At 37.8% G+C, this 23,804-nt stretch overlaps 1 protein-coding gene across 7 annotated transcripts in view; it reads left to right on the top strand.

Moving 5' to 3' along the window:
- MARK1 (microtubule affinity regulating kinase 1) overlaps positions 1-23,804 on the top strand; it is a 61,445-nt gene that overhangs the window by 25,552 nt on the left and 12,089 nt on the right. For 3 of the 7 annotated variants that reach the window (XM_063328257.1, XM_063328253.1, XM_063328254.1), the window contains exons 4-13: positions 7,215-7,263; positions 8,420-8,485; positions 9,507-9,577; positions 10,550-10,606; positions 14,426-14,662; positions 14,755-14,874; positions 19,088-19,187; positions 19,787-19,899; positions 21,172-21,346; positions 22,396-22,589. In XM_063328257.1, coding sequence (XP_063184327.1) covers positions 7,215-7,263; positions 8,420-8,485; positions 9,507-9,577; positions 10,550-10,606; positions 14,426-14,662; positions 14,755-14,874; positions 19,088-19,187; positions 19,787-19,899; positions 21,172-21,346; positions 22,396-22,589 — 1,182 coding nt within the window. Of the gene's footprint in view, positions 1-7,214; positions 7,264-7,297; positions 7,844-8,419; positions 8,486-9,506; positions 9,578-10,549; positions 10,607-14,425; positions 14,663-14,754; positions 14,875-19,087; positions 19,188-19,786; positions 19,900-21,171; positions 21,347-22,395; positions 22,590-23,804 lie in introns of those variants that run through there. The other 4 variants (XM_063328255.1, XM_063328258.1, XM_063328256.1 and 1 more) reach the window with 2 other exon arrangements.

Raw genomic sequence — 23,804 nt, 5'->3', positions numbered from 1 at the left:
GGCTTATTGCTGTGGGTTTTTTTTGTCTCCGGCTGCTGTTACATTTATTTTATTGTGTAACTTTGGTTATAGGGAGTTACAAACAACTTTGCTTTAATTTCTTTTTTCTTTGCTTTATTTTCATTCTTTGATTTCTTTGCTTTGATTTCTCTTCTGTAGTGTTTTTGTTTGAGTGTGAGTTCTTCGGATTGGTTTGTTTTGTTTTTTAATTCAACCTGCTGTGCAGAGTCCATGCAAAAGCTTTGCTATCCTTAAGTCCTGTATCCTATATTAAGCAGATCTCCCTGGTAATATTTGAGCTAGTGAAGAGGGACCCACAGAGGCAGCACGTGATAGAGCATATTGGGGAAATCCTGTGCTGTTCACATAGCTCATTTCCTACCTAGCTTGGTGTTTACTCTTGGGGAGTTGCAGGAGTTTGTCTCACTGTTGAGCAATGAGAGGGTAAAAAAATATTAACTTTCTGGAAAACTAAGCATAAAAACCTTACTTCTGGGATAATTGCTTTAATGAGAAATAAGCTGTATCTCACACAAAAATATTCAATAATTCAATAAATCATTCCAAGTATAAATGAAACTGTCATAGCCTACAAAAGATGCTGTCACACTGCACAAGTAATAAGCAAAATACTTGTGTAATAGTGCGTTGCTCTTTGTTTTTTGAGTGGGAAGCTGATAACAAGAGAAACATTTTTAGGTACAGTTAGAAGCAGCTTATAACAGAACTAAGGACAGAAGTTAAATGTAGTGATTTAAACACAATTCTATTATTTTTCAATAACTTCTAGAAGTATTTAACCCATGCATCTTCTACTCATCACACTGAAAAGTGTGATAACTTGTTGGTATAAAATATTGCTTTGTAACATCCTGATTGTAATTTTCAGAAAAAGTGATCTTGTATTTTGAAGCTCTAAATGTCTACGGTTTCCTGAGAATTTTGAGTGAAACTGGATATTGATTCCCTGAAAGCTTTTAAGTAAGCTTAAGCACAGATTTTGCACAGTCACTCAAGCAACTGTAGTTTTTTAAAGCACATAACGGTAGGAGGGTGGTTCATCAGCACACTTAGAATTACTTCTTCTGTTAGTATTTTGAGAAGTCATTTATGTATTGTAAATAAAATGTTTTTGTTCTGTTCTATGAAATCAGTCATCTTTATTTTTATTTCTGCAGTGAACTATTACATAAAGTTTGTGATTCTTTATGTACTATATAGTATCACTGTAATGTGAATTTTTATAATTTTGTCATCAGACTTACACTGTACCTAGGACTGTTAAGTAGTCAGTTTTTTCTTCAGGAGGTAATGCTGGGAATGGGAAGTGGTGATAGCGCTGTTTTAATAGGAACAGACACTTTTCTAATGAATGTTTCTAAAGGAATAGAGGAGTACGTTACTGCCACAGAAATACCACTCCTGAGTTTGAACTCATTCAAATTAGTGTGGTTGAGAGGACAATCTCTAGACCTTCCAAGCTGGTAAATTGTACGCAGGTCAGCAAAATTTTTAGGCCTTCAATCACTATTGATTGTTATTAATCAAAGACGACATATGTACTGGTCTTAGGCACAGGGTCATTCACAAAAGCATCCCCTTTCCATTCACTATATTATAAGGGATACCAAGTACAAGTCGGTTTTGCCGTAGTACTTGCTAGTGACCTAATTAAGTAAAATGAGTTGAGGCATCATAGCCTCTCCTGCACTGTTCTGTTTTGTAAACAGAGATACTTGAGCACATACTTCAGTTGCTGAAAGTGTCACGCAAGCTGGGTCTGTAGTTAGTCAAGGGTATGAAAGCAAAGGAAGTGTTTAGTTTGTTCTTAGCCACTCTGCAGTGTTATTTATGCCGTATAGTATGGACAGGGTACTTTGGAGACATAGTTATTTAAACCATCCAGTGTTAGGAGATGACATGAGTATTTGTGAATTCTTAATTTTGTATCCTTGTGTATGCAGTGTGATAGTCTTAAATTACATTATATTTCTTGCTTCAGGACCTCTACCTCTTTAAATAGAAGTTGAATTAAGGGCACTGCCTCTTATTTTGTTTTCAATTTGTTCAGTATGTGGTTCCCATCTTATTCAGTGGGAACCTGTTTAGAAGACAGAGCTGGCTTCTTTGTGAACTTGCTGTCTTGATAGTAACATATGGTGCTGACTTAGCTTTTTCCACTGTCATGATTGTAATTTGTTCACAAATGTAAGTATTTGGGTTTCATCATAACTAGAAATTATATCAAAATAGCTGTTCTATTTTCTGCATGTCTGCTACGTTGAAAGTGTCATCTCATACTGGCTTCAGTAGGGGTGTTTCTGAAGTAGCGTTCTGTTCCTTTTCTGCAAACTGGCAGTGAAGCAGAAGGTGCTTTTTTTTCTGAATAGGTTAGATTAGCAAGTGGCATTTCAGCTTTTCCCTTTTTAGGCATTAGTGGGCTTCTTTTTATTCTTTAAACATATGTAAAGCCTTGAACTTAGATTCTGTTTTTAAGAAAAGCGGAACAGAAGTAAAGAAGTAGTAGAAGATTTTGAACAATTTCAATATGTTACCTGTTGAAAGTTACAGGTTTTTGCAACATCCCTTCTCAGTAATGATTTAGAAACTAGAGAAGCAGTCAAGCACGTCTTTCAAAGCAAACAAAAACCAAAAAACCAACCAACCAAAAAAAAAACCACCAAAAAACCTCCCCCAAAACAAGCAAAAAAACCCACCAAAAAGTCTTGGTTAACTGAAGGTTTTTAGTTCGACTGTAGTGACTTAAAATAGTAAATCTTAAACCTAGATGTCAACCTGACAGCAAGTAGCAGTGTTAGCAATGGTGTGACAGAAGATCTTTGTACTTTCTGCAGTCTGTGCCCTGAAATACGAAACTGGAAAAGCAGGAATCCAATTTTCAAGCCTTGTGCCTTTTCCATAGGTACAAGTTCCATGAACTGAGTACGGTGCAGGCTGTCCTCTACTATAAGTGAAGCTATTGAGGCTACAACCCGTTTGCAACAAGGAGATGCTTGTTCAAGAGCTTTTTTGAATGCTAGCACTTTAAGAATGAAGAGTAGTCCTATAAATGTGTGGCAGGGTGGGGGGACAGAAGTCAGGGAGCACTTACACCTTGTGAGAGAGTAGTGCACTGCTGCTCAAGAAGAGAGACACATGTGTGAGTTCTGAAAGCTCTATTTTTTATCAGTAAAATAGATCATTATATAACCCTGCAGCTCGCCTCGTCACAAAAGCAGAGCTAATCTCACTGTTCTGTCCAGATTTCTATAAAATTACCAGACTTGGCTTTGTAGGAAATACCTATGGCCTTGTTGCTTTAATACATCTCTTCCTTAGCAAATAGAGGTATCCTGGGTATTATTGAGGGGTGTAGTAGCTACTGTTTAAAGATATATTTGTAAATACATAGTTATTGACATAAGTAGTGTTTATGACCAGCATGTTTCTGCAAGGGGAAAGTGTGTGTGTGTGGGGGAGCTTATTCCAAAGTAGCGCTCCATGTAATGCAGAGTTGCAATGTTAAAGAATGTACTCTAATACTTGAATACTGTTAATGCTTTTATCCAAGTGTTATCCATTGTTCAGAGATTTTTCTAGATTGTTTATCTCTTGTGAGAGAAAATTGAAGGAGTGAGTGTTGGCATTTTCTTCATTTGTATAAATGTGCATTTATACTGCACCAAATAAAATCCTGAATATACATCAGGACTCCAGAGAACAGTCCATTTGCCCTGTTTCCATCTTGCTCCCTCTCTGCTGTTTTGAACACCTATATTGAAATAACGTTCCCTGCTCTTTGTCCTCACTCCTCATTTGAGAGACCCTTACACGTCCCCTTGGACCGTATGGGTCAGGAACAACACAAAGTGTAATATGCCTGTGTTTGTGGTCTCTATGCAGCGCTGTTCCATTATTTCTGTTCTTTCAGCCTTTCAAACCATTTCTTTCTTCCTGAGTTGGAAGGTATCTGTCATGCCAAGCAGCTTTAGCAAAGCTGCTTGACTTAGTTACATAGCAGTATTATGGAATACGTAAGTTACATCTGCCTAATTTGCAAGATGCCTATACCTGAGTTACTTCAGAAAAATGTCTGAAAATGTGGGTTGCCAGGGAAACAACTGCCGGAAACTTCTCAGAAGCCAATAACAGCTGTAAAACACAAGCTCTGAGGAACGAGGCGCTCCCCATGAAGAAGGCAAACTTGTGTGCTGCAGTTCCAGTAGTGGGCGGGCAGTTGGGAGAGGAGCCTTGTAGCGAATACGACCGCTTAGGGGTTTTTTTAGTCTTTTCTCAGAGCAAGCCATTTAGTCAGCAGGTAGATTCCAAGATTTCAACTATTCTTTCAGTCTTTACTCTGCTGATTTCTCTCTTTCCCTGCTGTCATACGTTTGCAGGGAGGCTGACACCATCCTGTCTGGAAAATAAAATAGCCAGTTTCCATTCAGCTTGTGCTGGATGTGATTTGTGTGGATGAGCATCACCTAAGATAACTTAAGCTGCTTCAGCCTTGTCCAGTTCTTGCTCGAAGCATGCAAATGCATTTCAACCAACATTAAAAGAGCCTTTGAGTCAACATCCCCAAACAAACAAGCAGCCCACTTCAGAGCTACTAAGCAGCAAGAAAATACCCAGATTCACCTTGTGACTTTGAATTCCTTTAGAATTTGTCTTAGAATAGCTGCTTTCTTTCAAAAGGTTGAGACTAGTTACTTCCTCTTGATATACTAATGGTGACTACCAGGACTGTGTACCTGCTTTTGTGTGACAACATGTGCTTCAGTTTTCTGAAAAATGTCTACTCAGCAGGATATATATAATACAAGATGTTGTAAAAAAAAATTATTGGTGTTTGTATGGAATAAACCTAAGCCACCCATACTTTGGGTCTCAGTGATGTCTTCTATTCAGAACCAGAGCGAGTAAATGTTTCTTTCGCATAACAAGGCATCTGCATCAGGTCAGTAATGTTCTGTCCTGAGGAAAATAGACTTTTATGTCTGTTTTCTAATAGGCCTTTTCTTTATGGAAGAAAAAACTACATACAATGTGGAACAAAATTTCGTGTCACTGTAAAATCAATTTGAATCTTAAACCAATTGGTAAACTTCTAAATCCTGTGAGAATATTGAACAGAATAATGCACTTTTTTTTGGCAATTATTATGTGCTTCACTTTACATGTCAGATTGTTTCTTAATGGTCTTTTTTCTAGATACTAAATTATTTTATTTATAGAAGTCAAATATTTTAATCCTGCTTATGAAGACATGCCTTCATTGCTGTAACTTTTATACCAGCGTTAATACTGTTAAGTTAGGAAATATCTTTCCAGTCTTCTGGCAGGAATTCCAGTTTTCCACATACTTGCTTAGAAGCTCTTCTGAAGCCGTACCATCTATTGGTTTAGATTTATTAGCTTCTGACTAATTGAGATTGATTTAGCTGAGAAACGTTTTCTTGTGCAACAAATTCAAATACTCAGGAAAAAAAACAGAAAAAATGCACTAAGAACAGCTTGGTATGACGTTTTTTCATGGGAATAACTGACTTTATGAGGAAACAAGATTTGCTAAAGTTAATTCTAGTGCATAGTATTACATATCCATGTGTTACACTTTGAACACAAGCAAACTGCATCAGACCGTTCATGTTTCCTCAGAGAAATGCTTTTATAATCTTTGCTTCCATCTGAAATTGTTTTCATGGCAATTATAAGGCAAGTGGATAGTAACTAGCATGAAATACTTAAATAATGTAAATACAGAACTGCAATAATATTACTTGATCAAAAGCTGAATTTCAAAAAGTTGTTGCTTTGTAGTCTTAACTTGTAGAATAAATGCAGAATTTTAGAAATGTTATCATTAAGTTGCACAAATGGAGTAAAAAACCATCAGTGTTGTCTAAACAAAAGAACTTTAATTTCTCTTAACTTGTAGCCTCAGCCATCATAAAATAGACACTAAAGTGCTACTCTCTGAGGAGGTGTTCAGTCTCTGGATTGCATAATTGTACCCTTTAGCCAAGGTAGCATCTGAACAAATGGGACTAATTTTGAAAATGGAGGGAGAGATGTCCTCTGAGACATCAGGCGTGCAAAACAGCAACAACACGCTTCTGCGTTGAGCCAAGTTTCTCCATAAGGAGGACTGTAGTGCTAAGAGGTTTCAAAAATGTCTAAGCATTAGACTGAAGCCAGTGAACTTCTCTTCCTTCGTTTCGGCATCCTACTTCAGCCCAATATGGGACTAAAGAGCATGCAGCACAGTAAATAGATTTGACGATGGGCTTATGCTGTTCACGTGAGGGAAAGCAGCGCAAGCTTATCAGTATTGACAGCCTCAAGTATAGAATAACAGAGCCATGTAGTCATTTTGGATTCCTTTCCTTTGCCTTCTTCCCTTTGAGGCCCTAGGTTAGTCTTGCTTCACCTCTTATTTAATCAATAAACCCATGAATGCCAGAAATTTAACAGTGGAGACCTCTTGTTTCTGGGTTAAAAAAAATAAGTGTTAAGTCCACCGTTGTCTTAAGTATATACACTTAAGGCTATAAGTTTGTCCAGTTGTTTTTAATTATGTGGTTCAGGATCAGAAAGCAGACTTCCATCAATCGTAAACCTTCAGGCCTTGCTGGGAGGAGAGGGGACATCGCTGTTTGTGACCAGCGTAAAATTTGGTAGTTGTGAGAAAAGTGAGCTCGCCCGCTCCAACTTTGTGGAGCAGCAGCGCTGGGGGATGTCAGCATTCCTGGTATCTCATTCCATTTTAACATCTGTGTGTTTGACTCTTCTGTCATACTACAGCTTGTGTTTGCACCCACAGTTCTGTATGCATTCAGGGTAGTTAGCTGAGCTTGCCAGTCACCAAAGACATTGGAGCAGGGAGAGAACAAAAACTTGTGTGAATAATCCATTGGGTTTGGTCAGTGTGGATCTCCAGAAAGGGCTATAAAACTTCCCTGTGTCTGTTTGTATAAAGCTTAAAAATTAGTCTGTTTTTGGTACGTAGGTGGTAGTGGTTATTTTTATATGATGTTAGATTATGTTAGTTTACGTTTTCTGGAGTTCACTGCGCTATATTTATCTATATTTTATGCTAATGCTATTTTCTGTGGCTTATGCTGCTCCTTTTTGCCATCTAAAATTGTATATCTTGCGTAATTTTTCCCTAATAAGCCCACTCTAAGAAAATTGTCTTGCTTCCTTGACAGTTGTTTCGAGAAGTACGAATAATGAAGATACTGAATCATCCCAATATTGGTAGGAGCCCTGCATTTCTGCAAACTTTTTTTTTTATTATACTGTTTACATTTTACTCTCTTTGGCTTTATTTGAATGCACTTTACTGCTATTCTTTTGTTCCTTAAACTTTTTTGAGATAATAGGACAGTGAGCATTCGGTAAGTGCTTCATTGTCTCACCTCCTTTATTGACTCTGCTTGAAAAAAGAATTTTGCTCTAAGGAGATAAACTGCCAAGTCCAGGAAAACCTTAACACAAAGTCGGAGATGCTGAGTGCTCCGGTCTACTGAGGGCCCCAACTCCATGTGTTGCTCTTCCATTGGAATTACTCTTGAGGCCAAAAACCATGAGTTTCTTAGGTGAAAGTAGCAAAACTCCATTAGTTCAGTCTAGGAAAGACTCCCTCTGACTGATATTTTCAGAAAATTAGAATTACAAAGTATGTAATTTTCCCTTTCTGCTTTAGTTCTTTCACCTACCCCACAGCTTCAGGGCCCTACTTTGTGATGACAATTCTTCTGGCTGAGGAGGGCTGGACAGTCTTGTTCCAGAGACAGTTAATGGTCCTGAATCGGCCAGAGGGCTTGTTGCATACAAGGTACGGATGAGGTGTACAAGTTACTACATGCAAGGCGCTCCCTTCTCATCCCTTGAATTGTTTGTTGCTTTTCCAGCGTTCTCAGCTTCTGCTGTTTTTTTGTTTTCTTGGGGGTGGTGGTCGGGGTGTGTTTGCTTTAAATAAGTGGTTACTGTTACAAGTTGAGGGAAGTCTTTCAGACTTTATGTTTCTGATAGCCACTCGGTTTTTAGTTGGTCGGAATCTCAGGTTTCTAACTGGGAGCAGTTTTCTAGTGAAACACAAAGGTTTGTATGATCTTAAAGATGTCTGTGTCAAATTAAACACTAATTGCTAAGCATGAACTTGTTTGTACAGTGTGCATAAACTTCTGAGAAAATTGTGAATTAATATGCTTTTATTATCAACTGTGATTTAGAAATTAATTTTGCTTTTTTCCCCTCAAAAGAATGCTAACCTAAAGGATATAAAGTTCTCGTATGGATTAGTGTTATTACTGGTCATAAATTATACTCACTTCATGAGTATAACTTTTTTATTATTTTGTGGTGCTTTTGCTCCTTGCTGCAATCTCTCTCTCATTCATTTTTCTTGCAGTAAAATTATTTGAAGTTATTGAAACTGAAAAGACATTGTATTTGGTAATGGAATATGCCAGCGGGGGTAAGTGGATTCTTAATTCTGCTTAAAGGATAAACTGAAATACGGAAAGCCACACCGCTTGCGTGCTTAGGAACAATTTAAGAATGTTATGGTTAATGGGTTGTTCCAATCTGGCCTTCACAACAGTCCTAGCAGATCTCCCAGGGCAGACTTTCTTGCTTGCATCGCATTCTGTAAGGTAACCTATTAGGTTTGTGCTGGAGGGGACTTACCGTTCTGAGGTTTCCAGTGGAATATTGGGAGATAATCTGGTGCTGATTCTGGCAAAAACCTGACTCAGTATTTATCTGATACATTTAGGCAAGCACCAGTGCCTCATTTTATCTTGAAAATGTGTGACGAAGCACTTGGAGAGGCAGGTCCAGGGGGCGGGAATAAGGAACATGGGAAAGGCGAGCAGCAGTATCATAGTGAGATAGTTAGTGGGTGCCTGCTTGAGAAGCTGCTCAGCATCTGAATGGGAAATGTTTGAATGTGGGAAGGGAATCCCGCACAGGGCTTGTGACCAGCTAGGAAAGGCTGCCCGTCAGTCAGACAGTGCAAAGATGAGGATCTGAAAAGCATTTGAGCAGCTTTATTAGAAAGAGAACAAGAAGGAAAAAAACAGAAAGAATATAGATACTGCTAAGTGAAGCTGATAGAGATATGCAAAACAAACCTGGTACTAACAAGTTGCCTGTTTTCCAGTATGTCTTACATGCAATATGAATGTTTTGCATGATTAAAGTAAATTTTTAGTTTGTTTCACTGTTTAAGTAAATTTATTTTAAAAGTTGAAGAAGCCTTAGTATGAAGGATTCCATTTTTATATGTGTTGACTATTACATGTCTGAAAAATTAAATCCAAACAGTAGAAAGGAATTTTTCCTGATTGCTTCTATTTCCTTTCCCTTCAAGAAGCTGGGGAGGCGGGGGTGTAAAAGGGAGAGGAGTGGTTTTTTCAAGCATGATTTGACTGTGCATGACAGTCAAAAATAAAACTTGGGCAATAGGACTGATGTTTTGTTCTTGTCGTGATCAGGAGAAGTGTTTGACTACCTAGTTGCACATGGAAGAATGAAAGAGAAAGAGGCTCGTGCAAAATTCAGGCAGGTATGAAATTAACATTCATTCTTTCTTTTGTTTCTATTTATGGTGTTTTCAGATAGACATGAGTGTGAGCCTACTTCTTTACTTTAAAAAAATATTCATTGTTGTAATAATGTTTATTAAAGCTGGAGTGGAAAAAAATCCCTGAAGAGAAAAATATCTGCTTCCTACGTACTATCTAAAAATAGTAAGACTGTTTTACATTCTTTTTTAGTGGATGTTCCAAAGAGACACGTTTTTTATTGTGACTCATTTGAGGTTTCAAACCTTTTCTGAATATTTCAGAATTTAACAGATGTTCTGTCTGGAGATGTTGATACGATGACGTGTATTGCTGTGTCATGTCACACTGTTTTGTACAAAGGGTATTCTGTAACAGGCTTTTATATTCTTACTACAAACTTTCTCATCCTAATCTTTTGTGAAAAGCTTTAATTAGATAATTAAACAAAATTTGGTATTTTTCAGAAGTAAGGTATATACTTAACAAGTAAAGAATCTGCTTTTAACTTGCTGTTTCAGACTTGTTTTTTGTTATACTTATGTGAAAGATGTAGATGAAAATATTGAATGAACTATTCCATCAAGGATGAATTGCAGAGATATGCTGCAAATATTTCAGAAGATAAAATCTGAGATGGTACATCTGGCTATCGGGTTGGGGGATGGGGTAATTTCCTTTTATAGTTATTGCTGTTGGGTGATCTGCATTTGAAATAGATGTTTCTCCTATTACTTTGAGGAGTACAAACTAAACTTCTTTTAATAAGAAAATTAGCTGCTTTTAGGGATTTTTTTAGTTTTAGTATTTGAGCTTTAATGAAACTTACATGAATATTTTCTAGAATGAAAGCTTTATTTATTAATTTCTTATGTTCTACTGAATCATACCAGGAGCCAAAATTACTAAATGATATACGAAAACTTATACTGAGATTGAAATAAAATATTTCACTGATGATCTTGATGTTTCAGATTGTATCTGCTGTGCAGTACTGTCATCAGAAATGCATAGTTCATCGTGATCTTAAGGTAGGCTGTTACTTATTTTTCATTTTGCTTGTTGACAGTAAAGACTTAATTTCATTCTATATTTTTGTCCTTACCGCTCTCTGAATGCCTCAAACATGTGAATGAGGGTACTATCACATGTATTTTATTCTCAATTTTCTGAAGCACAAAAGTAATGCATCTTGCCTGTTGGAAGAGGGGAGAGACAAGAATAGAACATGTCTGTCTTTATTCCAGTTATGGCTTTAAGAAAGAGATGCTCTCCAAAGAATTATATCTGCTGCCATGCAAATATCTACACACTGAAGTTGCAGAAGTTCAATGATACCAGCCAGCACTACTTAATTAAAATATTTTCAGTTAAAATATTTTGCAAGATATATAAAATGGTCTTTTCTTAGTGATTCATAAGAAATATGATAGGTTTTTAATCCATTTGAACTTCTGGTTTATACTCTAGTGTTTAATTCAGGCAGAAAAATAAATCGAAGGTAAACTGAAATTATTCGAACTTCCTTTTTTTGATGCTTTCTAGCAATCTGTCTGTATAAACATACCAGACCATGTTAAAGAGTTCATCAATTGCAGGTACAACCTAAGCCTTCAGTCTGAAGTTGTCTTTGTGCCAAGTTTAGATATCATGGGACTTGGACACAAGATCTTCACCTGCTTAAAAGCTGGCTTGTGCTCTTGCTTTGGTGGCTTTGTATGTTTACAAAGAAAACACTGGTGTAGGTTCTTTTTTACTACTGTATCTAAATACTTGTGAAAAGCTGAGGTTGAATAATTCCTACGGGTTCTTTTCACCAGTATCTTTTGTCTTAACTTTCTTATAATACACTGCAGCATGCTGTCAACCTCTTTCTTACAAATCTGTTCTCTAATACCTGTTGATCTGCCAGCTCCTGCGTGTGCATATGGTGCTGGATAAATACATCCTTTTCTGCTGAGTCCTCCCTGCCCCAGGACCATTGTCATCTGATGTTGGAGGTGCCTGGCCAACACTCTGAAGTCAGAATGCAAGGAAGGAAAGGGCTGGATCTTATTGAAATCGTGATTTTAAAAAAATTCCTCTGCACCTTGCACAGTGGTTTGGAGCCCATGAATGTTTTGTCAAGCTCCCTGAAGCTTACTGCAGCCGCTGTTGTTGAGCTTTCCAGAAGGCTGCACCTAGGGACCCACTGGCTTGGCTGAACCAGCTGCTTTCACTGGTTATCTCAGCCCTATACTTGGCTGGGAGGAGGGAGCCAGCCATCTTCTCGTGCTTATCTGGCACTGGCTTGCTCAGCCCAGCTGTATTACTGAGTCTTACTGCATTAACCCCTGCAGTTATTCATCATCCTGCACATCGCTCCTTCTCACAAAGCCCATTACAGCCTCCACCCCTCATTCATTTCTTAGCTCTGTAGCGCGCGTACAGCTCACTGCATTGCTCACAGGACTATACAAAACTGCTTCGCAGCATTCGCGCGGGATCCCCTTTACCATCTGTCACAAGTACTCTGCTACTCATCTCCTTCCTATTCGCAACAGAGGCTGGCAGGCTCCAAAAGAATTTGCTTTCTTTGCTTTTCTCTCTGTCTTCTCTTGGGTGGAATTATGCTAGACTCATTTGAAAAGTTCAGTGTAAGGTATGATTGAGAGCCAGTCAGCCTAGCCAATGAAAAATACATTCCCCAAAGAAAAAAAGGGCTAAATATGAGGCTTTGAGGCGGTGTTCTCACTTCGTCTCTTCTTTCCAAACGTTACGTGCCATCTCTGTCTCACTCTTATGGAGCTGCAGGGAAGGAACAAGCAACTTTAAAGTTGTGTCTGCATTCCCATCTGCTTCTGTTGACTCTCTGCATGGTATCAGCGTGCTGACCAACTGACGTTTGTTAGCACCACAAGGCAGAGGTCTAGCACCACTTTGAAGATTTTTGATAAGCCTTTGTTGGCTTTAGTAACAGAAAGGGTAAACTCCATCAAATATAAGTTACTTCAGATTAAACCAGGAAGACGTGTAAGAAAATATGCAAATTTGTCCAGCCTACTCTGTCAGAAGAGGAGGGAGTGCAAGGCCTGTGGGTACTTAAACTGTATCCTTTTATTTCTCTGTGATTATGAACAGCTTGCATAGAAAGGGCTATAACCAACTCCCAACTTTGCTCATCCTGTGATGCACAGAACTTAACTTACCTCTTCAGTGGCTGTTAATACTTTTTGCTTTGAATGTGTAACCAAGAGCATAGTCTTTCTGTGTGGCATATTAAAAAGGCTTTTTTGGTGCCTTTGTTTGAAGTAAGAAACCTAAAAGCATGGGGTACTTGGGTAGCAGAGTACTGTTGAACTAGGAGGACTATTGTAATCACAGAGCAGCTGCACTGACAGTAATGTTTTCACCACAAGGAAAATGAAGTCTTTGTGCAGTAATGTAGAAGGCTGTCAAATCTGGAAAATATCTCTGTGAGTCTGTCTGCAGGCACATCAGCTGGAACCAGCTGAGATTGCAGGTCATGAATGGGGAAAACAAAATATTTTCCCGTATAGTTAGTTTGTAAAAAATGTGTTGCATTTTACTCCTGATAAAGGCTAAATTCTGTTGCGCATCTATTGGCAGGGTATACTGGTAGTTAATTGTCTCCTGTTACATTCATTGAGTGCAAGTGAAATTATTAAAAATAGAACAAAACCAACAAACAAACTCAAACAAAATCATGTTTACTTTTTAAATCAAAGCAGCTAACAAATTGATTGCTGCTTCTCTGGTCCTGAACTAAGACATCTTTTAATTTTCTGGGCTCAATTCTGAGCGCAGCATCCAATGAGAAATGGCTGCGTTTGCTATAAAACTGATGTTTGGTAATTAGACGAATCCTCTGCTCTGGCTAATGTCTGTCCTTCTGTTGAAAAAGAAGGATTCCTGCACTGCTCGGTGCTGCTCCTGTGTTGCCGATACACAGATCGGGAGCCAGGACCCAGTTAGACGAGTAAACATCGCCCAGTTCTGCCACGCTCCTTGCACAGCATCCTTGCATTTTGAGAAATGCACTTTATTTTTTTCCAGTAACATATTAGTATTTCTCCAACCTTGCTCTTTAAATCTTCTGACCTACCTGTGGTACTAAGTATAAAATACTGTTTACTGGCTCTGCAGGTTCCTGAGTACTTGCGTCGATGTATATGTGACGCATTGCGTTCATATGATGATTGCTGCACAGGCATTAAGATTCTTAGATGTATAATACATGCGTTTTTTCGTATACAGTGTAATACTTGAGTGTTAAACACCTTGGTGGTGTTATTGCTAAAGCAAACACTAATAATAAAGGGGAGAGAATTTTTTGGTACAGAATGCTAAGATACAGTGCATAGCTTGAAGCGTTTCATCTTGTAAGCAGAAGAGATCTTCTTTTAAAGTCTTAAATCCCTTCTAACATTTACCCCACCAAAATGGTAGACGATGTCTGGGATTAGATTTACGCTCCTTGGCGTCAGAAGTTGGTGTCAACCTGTCAAGAGCTGAAACTGCTGTTCTGAGATGTCTAGATACTTCAGTCTAACGCTGAACTAAGTTATTTCTTCCAGAAAAGAGAATCTTCATAGTTGATTCCCTGGCTGACTTTCAAGTCTGTTTAGGTGCTTTTAACAGTTATATTTTCCTGAGTAAACATAGTCAATTTTCAATCTTTGCAATGTGTTCGGGGAGATCAGTTTCTTTTGTTCTGCAAGAAAGATACAGATGGTGCATCACTTTAGAAAAAGAAACATTTGTGCATTTATTGATAAATGATGCACTGTAATATATTGATCTGATTCTGATACATAAATCGCCCTTTTCCCCTTTTCTTTTTCTCTTAGGCAGAAAACCTTCTACTTGATGCAGACATGAACATTAAAATTGCGGACTTTGGTTTTAGTAATGAATTTACAGTCGGTAATAAACTGGACACCTTTTGTGGAAGCCCGCCTTATGCCGCTCCTGAACTTTTCCAAGGAAAGAAATACGATGGTCCTGAAGTGGATGTGTGGAGCCTTGGGGTGATTTTGTACACACTAGTAAGCGGATCATTGCCGTTTGATGGTCAGAATCTAAAGGTACAGTTACAATATGAAAGCTTAGCTTTTACTCTCTTTATAAAATCTTCTATGTCACTGGCAGGCTTACCTTTTAAAACTTTGTTTTAAAGGAACTAAGGGAGCGAGTACTGAGGGGGAAGTACCGCATTCCGTTCTATATGTCCACAGACTGTGAAAATCTGCTGAAGAAGCTACTAGTACTGAATCCCATAAAACGAGGCAACTTGGAAGTAAGTAATTTTATCTTAGAAAAAAAGAGTTTTCAGATTAAGAAAGAATAAAATACAATAATTGCTTAAGACTTATTTATTTTTCACAATAGGTACTGTCTTCCTGTTTTAAGGGCCCAAAAGTCTTGTTAAAAATAATGAGGAAATGTCCCAGATACAGTGCAACTTGAAAACAGAAAGTGTTAATGAATTCAAGTCTAACCTTAGTTGCAGCTGACTAAAGACTATCATTTAAGAGCATTTCAAAGTGCAAACTGCTCCCATTTGTTTCGGTCAGATAATGGAGCTAGTTGAAAACGTGTGGAAAGCAGGACAAGATCGTAAATATCTTCTGCTTGGAGTGTTTCAGAAAAACAAAACCAGCAGCAGGCAGTACCATAAGCATTTTTCATTTAACTTACTGTTTCCAGCATGACTTCTTAAAAAGGATAGACAGAAGAAGAATAACTGCGATTAAAAACTATGTGGGTTTTTTGTTTGTTTTAGTGCCATAATACAGATAAACACTAAGAACTTTTTGAATGATAGGCTAAGGATTGCTAGTTATTTCTGTTCGGTCCTTTCTTTTCCCTCTTCTGGTAGCTTTGTTTCTGAATGGCTGGAAAATTAACATGTATAATAATACCTGCTGTGTCCCTCAGCTAAAATCTGTTTTGAGAATTTCTGCTGAGTTATGATGGAGGATTTTTTGTTGGTTAAATTAGGTCTTCTCTTCAGGGGGCGCAGAGAATATCTGTGCGTAACTCGTAAGGTGTCTGAAAAAAGGTTCAGTGCTTTTTAAGGGGCTGTTTTGTTCAAGATTGCTGTATTGGCATGGACTCGCTGGATAACTCAGGAGCTGATATTTAACAAATACTTTGTATAGAGTTCATTCTAAATGCTGCTCTGTTCTATTTTGTGGATTCTTTAACAAAGAGAGACTTTTTAAAATAGCTTCTACTTACCATAGAGATGGAAGTAGAGCAGAAAATAAATAGAATGGTTTTAAAATAGTATTTGCATGAGTTAATTGTCAGTGACTTTTGTTTCATCTTTCTGTGCATACTTGTGCAGCAGTGGATGGTGTTCCAGAGAATAGGTCCCATTTAAGCAGCTTCTTATTTGTAGTGGTATGACTTATGCTTCCTGGCATGGATGCTACCTGTGCAAAGCAGCATGTATTTACTGAGCTCTGTCTGCAGGCAGCTTATTTCAAGCTGGTGCTGCTTTGTGATGTGTTATACATATTTTTAACTTGTATAAAATCTGTGCTGAAGGGAATAGTGAATGGTGGCTTCTACTTTATGGATACTTATTAATTATGTTGTGTTTATTATTGTCCAGAGGACATAATGATAAGATCGTAGTCACTCTGAGATGGTGAAAGATCGCTTTTTTTCCTCTGCCGCATTTTAAGTTTTAGGAAAATAGATTTTTCCTTTTATTGAACTTTCCTCTGGATGTTCAGTCGTTTCTCCTCAGATCTAATTTCACTTTCCTTCTAGATACTGTAGTGTTATCCGGTTCTTCTAAAATTCCTTCCTGTCCCTGGAAAGAGGTGTCGGATAGCAGCTTTGCTGGAACAGCATAGTTGTCAGATTGTATGAAAGAGAGCGAGTAAATGTTATGTGTGACACGGGCGGGGGAGGTCTTGTGCCAGTACCAAAATACTAATGATAATGGGCATTGATCAGTATGCTCACCTGAGGGAGAGAGACATCACAAACTTTTTCAAAATGAATGTTCCTGAAAACACATGTTTGTTGAATTAGAAAGCTATGGTACGTGGGTTGGAACAAAATGACTGTTTCTTCTGTCTGAGCACTTCTAAAAATACATCTTTAGATTGAAAGTATATATTTATTAGAAGTTTCTCAAAGTGGAAAGACAATATCATCTTAGGTGGGGAGGACTTTTGTTTGTGCTTTGTCTTGTAATTATTTGCTCAGTCACAGCCATACACCCGCTCAGTTCCCATGCATCTTTTTCCCAGACCATCCAATCGGATGCTTGTCAGTGACATTAGCATCAAAGCTGAGACTGACACAGGATCAGCACCATGTCGGTTAGGCTTAGCACTCTTCCTCTGGTAAGGACAAGGCAAATTTTTATTAAAATGGCTCATCTAGACTTTTTCATGGTTGCAGCACAGAGAAAACATTTTAGAAGCAAGAGAATGTTGTTGTAAAACAGTAAATCTTCTCAGGAAGAGATGGGGGAAAATGCATTGTCAGAAAATATGTGGATCTCTTAACTATCAGAATTACAATGAATTCCTCCTCCCCCCCCCAGTCTTCAGTTCTTTGCAAGGCAACACCATATGAAATTGCCACAGAGCAGATTTGTGCTTACAGAGAGTAATAAAATAAATAATTTTGAGATAGACAGGTCTTGAGCCAGGCCAGATTTTTATTAGACATTTTGCCAGAAAATTGAGGGAAGCCTCATTAATAATATACAGGTGGTTGAAATACAGTTTAGGTCAGATCTTTAAATACCCTGACCAAGGTGACTGCTCTTTCATCAGCTGACTGGAAGCCCAGCTGAACTTACGCAGATGTAATATTGATCCTGGAATTGCATCATTTGTGTCACTTCAAAATGCTTGATTGTAAGAGCCTGTTTTAAGAGTTGTGCAATAACTCAGTACGCCTATGAGATCATGTATTTTAAAGACAGAAGCTAGCAAAATTTTAGATGTTTAACAGATGGAAACCTAGAGCAGATTACATTGAACTATAGATCCACCTACGGAAGAGACATGAAAAACTCTAAGTGGGAATTGTTGGATTTGCCTGTTAATTCAAGAAGAATCAAGAAAGGGGGGGGGTAGGATTTGAGTGGTGTGATTCCTGTCATCACAACACCTCATCGTGCTTAAACTTTAAAAGCAATTAACAGTATTTTTAAAAAAATTGTAATTGCAGATACTGCATAGTACTCTTGGGGAGTCTATAACGTTACTGGAAGGCTATAAATACATAACCAACGTCTATTGTCAAATAGACGTATGCTCTGTAGGCCAGAAGTGCAGTATGGCAATACATGTTCACAATCCCTTTCCCTCTATCCCCCCAAAAAAACCCAAAACATCAATTCTGTGACAGAACTTTGAACACATCTTTAAGTTTTATTGTCAGCAAAACATTAACTGGCCCAAGTACCAAGTTCTGCATTGTTCTTATAAGGATACAGCTATTTGGGTCTGTAATTTGGCAGCAGCACTACCTACAAAGAATTTGGTTGTATTAATGGAAAGCTGAGTCTCTTTCTCTTTGTGAGAAATAACTTAATTCGGTGTTGGCGAGGCGTATTTGGAGCTTGTGGGAAACTTGACTTTGCTGGCACTTGTTTCACTCTTCTGTCAATCTAGTGAGCAATATTAGCATCTGTCCCTAAAGAGGCATATGTGCCTGTTGCTGTAGGAGGGAAAATGTTTTTAGCTGTTTTAAAAAAGATGAGTATGTCCTTAAGGAGAAATCGTGGTGGTGGTTAGGGATTCCAGCTGATCAGTCTTGCAGGAATATAAAAGATCCAGGCCACAGCAGAAGGAAAATTTCCAAAGAATGCTAGAGAAATATTTAAAGCAAATATCTGCATAGCGTAGAGAGAGTTAAGAGGCATTTCTCCCTCCAGCCAAACTGTGAACATATTTAGGTCAAGCGCAGTGAGAAGATCCATAGGAAAAAATGACCAGTTGGCATCACAATCTTGAAATAAATGACTGTAGGAAGCTTTGGCACGCTCCTGAAATATTGCTTAGTTTCTAAACACTTCCTCTGTTACTATTTGAGAGACTTTTATTTTTTTTTATTGTGATAGAGTTGGTATTTTAGTAACATCTAGGGATCCTAACCAAGTTTAGGACATTGAGTGTCAGGCCCTCGGCAAGACGAGATTAAGAGACAGTGGAACTGAAGGGTACAAAATTAAAGATTTTTGTGTGTTGGAACTGAGGGGGGAGGGGGGCGGGTTTGCTCAGTATTTTTTTCTGATATTTTGGGTGGGAGTGTTGTGTTGTAAAAGGTAAATAGTCCAAAGGAATGAACTAATGGAAACAAAAGGATGTGACAGATAAAAGAAGAAACTAAAATGTGAGGGGGAAAGTTGTAAGGGAAAAAAGCAGTATTCAGATTATTATGAATTTTAAGTTGTTTTTCCCCAGATCAGCTAGCACAGATTTAATCGGATATGGTAAATGGCATATTGACCTAAAGCTTATTTCTTTTCTTAGCAAATTATGAAGGATCGGTGGATGAATGTTGGCCATGAAGAAGAAGAACTAAAGCCATACACTGAGCCTGAACCAGATTTTAATGACACCAAGAGAATAGGTAAGACTTTACAAGGATTTTGGTTCTGATGTACATAGGGAATTTTATTGTGTAAGACAAACTAAATTCTCTTATCAAATTTGAGATACAATCTCATTGTACGAGTAAAATGTTTCCTTTTTATTACAATGAAAAATTTCATTACAATGCCCTCCTTATAACTACTGTTGTGACTTCACTGAGCTGACATGAATCTACAAGCACAGCAAAAGGCAAATAAGATTACAAAATTCAACAGGCAAAAGGAAACAGATTTTGTTATAAGGGCAACAGTTCTTATCCACTGTGGCCAGAGAAAGATACTGTGTTGGTCCTGTAGCTGTTCATAGTTCCTATTTGCCAGTGTTGTTTGTTTGTTGAATAATATTTCATGTTGAACTACGTTGAATAACATAGTTGAGAGTTTTCGAGAAGAAAATAACAATGAAAGAGTGGTTGTAGGGGTTTTTTTTGGCTTTGCACAGCAAAGATGATGCTGGTTGAGTTGAATCCTAGGTACCCGTAAAACTTTAACGTTTTTTTCTGTTTTCATTGTTCTTAAGTTGTCAGTAAACCCAAGCACTTATTCTGCTAATGTATCTAACTCTTTTTACTTCTAGACATTATGGTCACAATGGGCTTTTCAAGAGAAGAAATCCATGAATCTTTAGTAAACCAAAAGTACGATGAAGTCATGGCCACTTATCTGCTTCTAGGTAGAAAACCACCTGAAGTAAGTGCTACCTAATTTACATCTTCTGTTTGGCCTTTATATCTGGCTGGGTTGAATATTCTGGCTGTTGATGTTTTTATGAACGATTTTGTAACCTCTTTTAAAAAAAATTGTGACTGATAACTTATAAATGCCCGTCCCTTTACATATCTTCTTGGATATCTTGTTAGTTCCCATATGAAGAAATAGACTGAATATAGTGTCTTCACATTTGCTTGTAAAAATGTTGAATTGCTTTTTTAAAAAGCTAGCTGTTAATCTGAAGTGACATGACTTCGAAGTGCTAAGTCTTCTTCCTGTCATGTGTGTTTACAGTTAAAATCTGAAATAGTTAATTTGACTAGAGCAGTTATTCTTCTAAGATGTGGCTTCCTCTATGTCTCAGAAATGTATCGTACTTTCTCACTCGTATTATAGTATATTCTATTAGTTAATAAATAACTGCATCATAGTCATTAATAAATTTGTGATAGAAAATCTTTTGACTGTTTTGGAACTGGAGGCATCTGTAGATCTTTTAGTTCGACAGGGATTTTCACGAAATCAAGCCGAGATTTCTTTTTGAAGAAAAGGCTTTCTTTTTGAAGAAATTTTTTTTTCCTGCTGCTTCCTTGGCCTTCCTTCATTTCCAAGATAATGTAGGTCTGATATGGGCATCCTTGATTGCAGTTTCCCACATCTCTGAACCAGAATTCCCTTGTGGTGGCAGAGCATGGAGGGACTCTCTCTAAAATGACTTTTAGAGGATATTTGTCTTTTCCACTACGCTTACTTACGACTTACGCTTCTTAGATATCAACAAAGCAGTGGCTGAGTTACATACCTTATAAAGATGGGTTGAAGGCCATAAAGAATCCTAGAATCAGTAGTACTTGCTTTTTTAGCCCTGCTGACTCAATCTGATGCATTCTGAAATAGTTCTGAAGTTATAAATGCTCTAGAAGCTTTAAAACAAAAACAAAACAAACAAGCAAAAGGCAAGGAGAGCCATTCTTTGACTTAGGTTTTAAAATAGCACAGTTTTTGTTACTGTCAAGATTCTTAAATTTTATTTTGAGCATTCTTAACTAATTATCTTTAGCTGTGTGTTTTTAAAGCACATTAAACACAGATGAAGTGATAAAATTCATCTTGAAGAAAATTAAACTCTGGATACAATTTAAAATTTAAAAAAAAAAAAGTCTTTGATTGGAACTCTTGCCTTTATTATGCCATAAAAGTACCAGTAATGTTGAATTTTGCTTATGCTTTGAAAAACTGTCTTTCTTGTAGTTTGAAGGAGGTGAGTCCTTGTCCAGCAGCAACTTAGGTCAAAGGTCTCGTCCTAGCAGCGACCTCAACAACAGCTCTGTGCAGTCTCCCGCGCACCTGAAGGTCCAACGGAGTATATCAACTAATCAGAAACAACGGCGGTTCAGTGATCATGGTGGGGATGACATTCCAACAAGTAAAGTAACATACACAATTTAAGTCTAAATGTGCAGTGTTTTGTGAACCTGGCAGGTCCACCACTCTGTGCATTTGTTGTGTATCTCATCGTGCTCCGCTGTGATGCTTTTATTTGTATGAGCGCTTCTATGGTAAATCTGGGTCAGTGTAATTTACAGATTTAATTTTTTGGGTGTGTTACTTGGTTGACTCACTAAATAAGAGCTTGAGGATGTTTCCTGTTTTAGGAAGTAATGGCAAAATACTGGCCTGGATAAACTCAAAGGCAGCAAACCATTATGTTTATCAGTACATTTGGAGTTGGGGCCAAATTGTTTGTTTCCAAGAGACTCAGGAAACATTGTCAGGTGAAAGTGGTTACATCAAAAAGGACTGCATATTTAAAACATTGAATGAAAGGTGTTATTTCCAATTTTTTCCCCATTATTTTTTTTACTATTCTCCCTGTGTGTTAGTGTGGTGGTGTTTTTTCCAAAGAAGTAACCGATATTGTGAAGATCATCAGCTGATGTGATGATTATTTCAAGGGAATGTAAAATTCTACTGATGAAGGATTTGCCCCAAAGCATTTTAAAGAATGATGAGGGGAAGGAACTGTAATATTTCCAAGTATAAATACGCTCTAAAACAAAGTAGTTCTAGGGCTTTTAGGGGAAAATGATTTTTCATAGGATTTAGAGGAAAAGATATGTGGCAAAAAAGTACTAAAAAAAAGATAATTTGAAAAGTATCTTCTAATTCCTTTTTTCATAATATTGCACAAATTGCATGGGTTTAAAATGAGAAGTGAAATATTCTTCTAGGTTTTACATACTGATGTGAAATGGGAACTAATTCTGAACTGCAAATTGGTAATGAAGAGAGGGTGGGTAAAAAGAACATGGGCTGGCAAAGCTCAGTTTAATAGGTTGGTATATGCACTGAGTTTGCAGTCATGGTTGCTCAGATGCTTTTTTTGGACTAGGGGAATTATATTTAGACTATTTTGGCCAAGAAAAATGCGGTGATTATTTTTAGGTATTTATTAAAACTGTTTTTATTTGGCAGTTGGTCCCTCAATTCCTCCTGCTGTGTCATACACAAAAAGGGCTCAGGCAAATAGCGTGGAAAGTGAACAGAAAGAAGACTGGGACAAGGATGTCTCACGCAAACTTAGCAGCACTACAGTGGGATCCAAAGGAGAGATGGCTGCAAGTCCACTTGTCGGTCCAGAAAGAAAGAAATCAACTACAGTTGCCAGTGTGAGTGTGTGTGCTTCTGGCTTCTTATATTTATTTTTTTGCCCTGTTTAAACAAAATCTGCTGCATAAGGTTACTACAGACATAATGGTGACTGAATAAGCCACTGAGTCTATTTCTGGTAACTTTTACTGGCAGACAGAAATAGGCTACAGTGGATGTCTTTTAAAATAAACCTTTCCCTCCCCCCTCCATCTTTACTTTTTCTAACACTAACATAACAGTAAGCACAAGAATGTCTGCACTTGGGCAAACTGAAGATCTGTCAAGACAAATAGGAGATATTTCGGGAAAGAATGTAAGGACAGAGCCAATATGGAGCGCTCTTTTTCTGGTTTCTAATGCTTGTGTATCTACAAGGAAGTCAGGGGACTTCCTGAATCAGAGATTTCATCTGAATAAATCTGCATAATATACCTCATGAACATTTTCTCTAAATTTGTCTGTTCAGCTTTCTGAAACTGCTTCATTTTGCGCTTCAGAAATGGGATGAGGTGAGGGGGAACCACCCACTTGTTCCTTGGTGTGTGTGTGTGTGTCTGCTGATGTTATACATTACAACCTGGTTCTTGTATTAAGAATGATTAATTGGCTAGTTCTTCTGTGATGATATCATTCGTAGTATAGTAAGCCACTATCGTATTGCTGCCTCAGACATCTTTGTTCCAAATAGGAGAGGCTGTCTCTCCTGTTATGAAAGCATCTACTTTGCGTTGTGGAAGTTCATGTGCAGTAATATCGGTGTTTAGGATACGCAATGAAAAAGTAGTGCATAGTGTTTAAACAGCTACTTAGGAGCATGAGCTCATATGAGTGGGGGGGGCCAAAACAGAACCCCGAAATACACATGAATCGGAATTTAAGATTTCACTATACTTTTGCTGTTTAAGAGACCCGCTGTATGAAATACAAAAATTCTGGCCACCTTTTACTACAGTAGATGAGCAGCAGGCATTCTCATTGTCCTTTGGGATTCTACGTGCTGGCTCCCATCGTGGATATTCTGGGAAGATGATATGCATTTCTATTAGTATTCTCTTCAAACAAAATAAATGCTGAAGTGCGTTTAACTCTTAATAGTCTGCAGGCTGTGTCTTCAGTACATCCACAGATGCTTTAAACATTTTTTTCAAATTTTAAATAGGGGCTTTTCCCCCCCCACAAAGAGTCTTTGAAATTACGGCTGTGTGGATTGCATGCAGGAACTTTGAGTCTTC

Source organism: Chroicocephalus ridibundus, chromosome 3 (genome assembly GCF_963924245.1).
Source record: "Chroicocephalus ridibundus chromosome 3, bChrRid1.1, whole genome shotgun sequence".
In the NCBI taxonomy this organism is placed as follows: Eukaryota; Metazoa; Chordata; class Aves; order Charadriiformes; family Laridae; genus Chroicocephalus; species Chroicocephalus ridibundus.
This window is presented reverse-complemented; position numbering and strand designations above follow the sequence as displayed.